This window comes from Scomber japonicus, chromosome 9 (genome assembly GCF_027409825.1).
Source record: "Scomber japonicus isolate fScoJap1 chromosome 9, fScoJap1.pri, whole genome shotgun sequence".
In the NCBI taxonomy this organism is placed as follows: domain Eukaryota; kingdom Metazoa; phylum Chordata; class Actinopteri; order Scombriformes; family Scombridae; genus Scomber; species Scomber japonicus.
The window spans coordinates 5,599,500-5,605,147 of NC_070586.1; the positions used below are offsets into that span (position 1 = coordinate 5,599,500).

The following is a 5,648-nucleotide window of genomic DNA, read 5'->3' on the forward strand; positions in this document are numbered from 1 at the left end:
ACAGATCCCTCAAAATTGTACTTAAGTACTGTACTCAAGAAGATGTACTCCATTACTGTCCGGCTCTGGCAATAAGTGAGTAATTATGATATTACTTTGTGATATTTGTGTTGTTTTCATTTTAGTGTGGATGTTTTTGGGACATTGTTATTCTTGTTCTACTTTATTATGCTTGATTTACTGTGTGACAATACTTTTTATTACTCGTTTTTAATTATAGCTTATCTCAGCTTCTTATCTGTGGAAGGTCACTTTCAGTTGTGTGTTTTTATTGTTGCTTTCCAGATAACGTGCTCCATGTGTTATCTACCTGCACGTGAGTTTGATCAAAGAGAATCTGGTAATGACTGACCAGAGTAAAACACTATATAAGGCTGGGATTAACACAGAAACTACAAAGTTTAGATACACAGACTGACAGTCACACAATGGAGATGACTATGTTTATTCCACTGCTGCTGCTGATCTGCTCTTTCTCCACGGCTCAGCTTCAAGAGGAGCCTGACAATGAAATGATTCCACATGGAAAACAGACTGAATCCAGGGGAGGAGAACCAGCAAATGCCTCTGATCACCAACCAGCCTGTCCACAAGACATTCATGCTGTGCTGAGAGAGATGAGCGTCCTGTTGGCTGAACAGAGGGTGGAGATCAGGCAGCTACAGAGAGACAATGAAGGTACAGTAGTATGTCAGGGAGTTAGGGATGAGATAGAAATATTGTTTGCATAGAATATGTCAAATCATGCATATTTCTTCAATTCTATTTTTTCAGCACAAATGACTGTGGTGGCAGCACAGGCAGCAAAGCTGGAGGGGCAGAAGACTGAGGTGGACAACTTGAAGCAGGAGATCAGTCACTTACAGAGAGATAATGAAGGTACAGCAGTGGTGTTGGGGATTGAGGCATGAGACAGAAGTTCGGTCAGCAGCACAGAACATGTTTTATCTTTTTTCCTCTCTTTCCTCATGTCCTCATGTCAACAGGTGATCTGCTTAAAATGACTCAGACACATTTTAAATTATTTATAACAACTGAACCTGCAGCAACAGATGTCAAGTCATCATGGTTCTAGAAATATATATTATACATATATTTAACAATGACTAATGTTACAAATGATGACAAAAAGATTTAAAAAAAAACATTTTTCCTGAATGAATTTACAAAGTATGTGTATTTGGATTTTTCTGGACAGTATTTTATTGGAACATATTTAGATTTGGTGGATAAATGAAAGCTTAATTGAAAAAGTGATAATGAAATACTCTTTTTTCAGCACATACAGCTGAACTGATCACCATTCAAGCCAGGACAAATGTCACAGAAAACCAGGTGGAGACTCTGAAGAGAGATGGAGAAGGTAAGTTTTAAAACTACTTCATATGAAGAGTTTCATTGCTATCATAATTACATTATTCAAAATATGGTTTTAAAAGTGTATTCATAACTAGAAAATTCCAGGGAAATTTTGAGTGCCACGGGGCTGCTGCCGGGACGAGTACACAATTTATTTTTTCTTTATGAATGAACTTTATTCTCAACTTAACATCCCTGAAGATATTAAGTAAATGTAAGTAAATCATATTTAAGCATAAATAATATTTATTTAAACTCATGAATTAAAGTCTACTTCATTTTTTTTCCCCACAGACAGGAACATCACTGTTATGAAATTATTAAGTAAATCTTCAAATCATTTAGAGAGTAGATTTTATTATACTTTTTTAATTTTAAATTACTTGGTTGTATGAAATTATATTATGTACATTTTGTTCATCTTCTATTGATAAATGTCAGTGGCGCAAAAAGTGGGTATGCACTATATGCGGCGCATAGGGGCGCCACAATGGAGGGGGCGCCAAAGCGATGGGGGTAACATTATTTCGAGTCTGCATTTTCTGTATTTAACAGCGTTTGTGCATGTGTAGTAAATGATATGATCAATAACAGAGGCACGTCACTGATTAGGCGCCCCTCCGCCTACCTCCCCTGCCCCTCCGATAATCGCCTTCCCTCCGGGGAGAGAGGTGAAAGCACCGGAGCGCCTCTCCACACTATAGGCGCGCCGGTGCGCGCCCCCTCGAGCACGCGCTAGAGCAGTGAGTGTTTTCATTTGAATCGTGTTGTCATTTGATGACAGGGACTTAATGACATAGTGAGACAGAAAATAAAGCTCCCGGGGGCACAAAACAGAACGGGGGGGGCGCCTGCAATGTATCTGCATACCCCTCAGAAAGTAGGCAGTTGCGCCCCTGATAAATGTTGAATCTTTTTATACACCACAAATCATATAACTACAATACAAAACAATAAAACTATTTATTGTGTCCACAGTAAACATGAATTAATCCATTCAAATGAATTAGCTCAGTTAACTGGCAAAACAGACAGACAGGAAGAATTAGCCAATCACAAAAAGGTAGATCAGTTTAGCCAATCACAAAAGAGTAGGTCAGTTTAGCCAATCACAAAAGAGTAGGTCAGATTCTGCCCAGCAACAGGTTGCCAAGGTCAGCTAAGGCCCTGCGGTTGCTACGGCGATTTGAGAATCTGCTTGGAAAGAATTCTGAAAATGTCCCCAGAATTTGGCTTCTGACAAGGTCCCTAACAATTGCAAACTGTGAGAAAACTGTAACTCCTGTCCAAAAACCGAAAACACTGTGAGAGACACAGAAGCCGGCAGATTCTGACAGTGTTCATTTTATTCAGATATTCCTTAAAATGAGCGAGTAAGCTCAGTGTGAACACAGAGAGATATTCTTTTGAAAAAAGGACACAATTACATTAGGGTTAGTGGGGAGCGAGACAGGGATTGCCGCCAGCCTCGAACCCCCCGTTTAAATTTTGTGCAGACCCCGCCTGTCAAAGACACATTTTATGAATCCCAACACCTATGTCTACATTTTGACCAAAAATGATTTGTCTCCTTTTTACGGTTTGGCTGTGAGCTCGAGTTAAAAATAAAAATTAAGGTTATTTTTTACTGCTTCTCACACTCTAGCTAACTGCCGCTTCCACTCTAACTTTGACGAAAAAGTGATTTCCACTCCTCGTTTGACTGCTCATAGTTTGAAAAGTTTACATTTTAGGTAAAAACAGTTTGGTATTTTTCCAGAGAGGACAAGTTTTCCTCCGTTTTAAAATTTGAATCACGTTTCTACGTGCAGGTATGAGAGAGCTAGGTGACTCTGAAAAAAGGTGAAATTTTGTGTTTTTAAAAAAAAATTCCCATTCATTTTCAATGGAGAAATATTCCCGGTTTTTTGGGAATAACTTTGGGGAAAATTGGAATTTCAACACCAAAAGTCCTAGCACCTCTTTCCCGATCGAGCCGCACGTTTTGATGTATATATTGTCTGGGTTTTCTCAAAGCTGTGGGAGGAGTTACGCGCCAAAAAACGGCGGAAGAAGAATAAGTATGGAGAAGATTAATAGTTGCCTCGGAGCTAGAACCCCGTGGCACTAATTATAAACCATATAACAGTAATATCAGCCAGTATTAAAACATGTTTCTCTCACTCTCAGCCAAACAGGTGGCTTTCTCTGCCTCTCTGTTGGCTTCAGGCCATGGACATGTTGGACCGATTAACGCACACACTCTTCTGGTCTTCAGACACGTCGTCACAAACATTGGAAACGCCTACAACCCAAACACAGGTACTTTCTATTTTAATAATTAATTTGACTTTTCATTACAACAGTTGATTCTCCATTCATATCAAATGACAAAAACATGTCCCACAGGGTTTTTCATTGCACCAGTGAGAGGAGCTTACCACTTTGAGCTCTACGTAGGTGCACAAGGACATAATTCACATTCTACAGGTGCTGTGTTGGTCAAGAATGGAGAACATATTTTTAGGGCATATGAACATCAAAGTAACGGTTATGGGAGCACTGCCAATGGTGCCACACTGCTTCTAGAGGTTGGAGATGTTGTGTTTTTGCGTCTGTGGCAAACCCACAGAATATATGACAATGAATATCACCACAGCACCTTCAGTGGTCATCTGATTTTCACCATGTGAGAAAAGAAACAGTCCTTTTTCTTCACACACTGCAGCAGTGTACCAGTCTTTGCTGATAGAAGATGTTTAATGAGAAGAGATTTGTGCATTTTACATCTGTTTCTGGATTTGCATTAAATTATACAGTGATAGACTCTGATAAGCCACATTTTTTTCATTTCAATTAACCCTTTATAGGACACTCATTGAAAGGAAGGGAGGAAGGAAGGAAGGAAGGAAGGAAGGAACTGAAGGAAGGAGGGAGGAAGGAAAGGAAGGAAGGATGGAGGAAAGAAGGAAAGAAGGAAGGAAGGTAGGGGGAGGAAAGAAAGAGAAAAGGAGGGAGGGAGGAAGGGAAGGAAGAAGAAAGGGGCATGGAGGAAGGAAAGAAGGAAGGGAGGAGAGAAGGAGGGAGGGAGGGAGGAAGAAGAACAGATGGAAGTAAGGAAAGGAAGGAAGGAAGGAAAGGAAGGAAGGACGGAGGAAATAAGGAACGAGGGAGGGAGAAAGGAAAAGAGGAAGGGAAGAAAGAAGGCAGGAAGGAAGGAAGGAAGGAAAGAAGGAAGGAAGGAAGGAAGGAAGGAAGGAAGGAAGGAAGGAAGGAAGGAAGGAAGGAAGGATATTTTGGGATATTTACAGAAGTTACCAAATATAATTATTTGCCCAATAAAGGGTTAAAGAAGTTCAGTAATTAATTATAAAATTGTGATACTGACCAAAAGTGTCACAATGTTGAGAAATAAATAAAATAATAATTGTGTATCTTCAGCTGGATTCACATCAATGACACCGCTGTTATTCCTCTTTGTTCTTTCCTCCGTCTCACCTTCACTGTCTGATTTATTTACACCATGTTTTACTCTACATGCTCATTTTGATGTGAAAGAAAAATCCCTCTGTACCTTTTCAAAGTGTGTAGCTGTGTATTCTTTTTTTTACTTGTAAATATCTAAGTATGCAATAACAACATCAATAGTTTGTACATTTTAACCCTTAAACAGACAACGTGCACCAGGAGATACAGACTCTTTAACCTTCGTGTTGTCCTCCCGGGTCCTTCCTCTGTCCTTCCTTCCTTCCTTCCTTCCTTCCTTCCTTCATCTGTCCTTCCTTCCTTCCTTCATCTGTCCATCCTTTCTTCCTGCCTTCCTTCCTTCCTCAGATCTAAGTTCAGCTGTTAGGGTAAATGTTCCCTCCTTCTGTCCTTCCTTCCTTCCTCCCTCCCTCCCTTCCTTCCTCCCTCCCTCCCTTCCTTCCTTCCTCCCTCCCTCCTTTCCTTCCTTCTTCCTCCCTTCCTTCCCTTCCTCCCTCCTTTCCTTCCTTCTTCCCTCCTTTCCTTCCTACCTTCCTTCCTTCCTCCCTCCTTCCCTTCCTTCCTTCTTCCTCCCTTGCTTCCCTTCCTTCCTTCTTCCTCCCTTGCTTCCCTTCCTTCCTGCTTTCCTTCCTTCTTCCCTCCTTTCCTTCCTTCCTTCCTTCCTTCCTTCCTTACTTTAGGTGCAAATGACATAACTAGTAAGGCCTGTTTAAGGGTTAAGTGTCTTTTTTATGATTGTATTCTCTTATATTTTAATAAAATAATGAACATCACTGCAGTACTATTTGTAGACTGTTTCTAAATGATCAGAGCTGCCAGTAGGA

General features: G+C 40.4%; 1 protein-coding gene across 1 annotated transcript; it reads left to right on the forward strand.

Moving 5' to 3' along the window:
• The first annotated feature begins 422 nt into the window (after window positions 1-422).
• LOC128365440 (uncharacterized) lies at window positions 423-4,031 on the forward strand. Its single transcript, XM_053326186.1, has 5 exons — window positions 423-678; window positions 796-879; window positions 1,280-1,363; window positions 3,529-3,660; window positions 3,748-4,031. The coding sequence occupies exons 1-5, from the start codon at window positions 429-431 to the stop codon at window positions 4,029-4,031; spliced, it is 834 nt and encodes a 277-aa protein (XP_053182161.1). The 5' UTR covers window positions 423-428.
• The last annotated feature ends 1,617 nt before the right edge of the window (window positions 4,032-5,648 follow it).

Excerpts from the sequence above, each read along its gene's own strand:
- LOC128365440 (XM_053326186.1), top strand. The coding sequence starts at position 429 with ATGGAGATGACTATGTTTATTCCACTGCTGCTGCTGATCTGCTCTTTC. Across the intron at positions 1,364-3,528 it reads TCTGAAGAGAGATGGAGAAG|CCAAACAGGTGGCTTTCTCT; the intron begins GTAAGTTTTAAA and ends TCTCACTCTCAG. Across the intron at positions 3,661-3,747 it reads CGCCTACAACCCAAACACAG|GGTTTTTCATTGCACCAGTG; the intron begins GTACTTTCTATT and ends CATGTCCCACAG.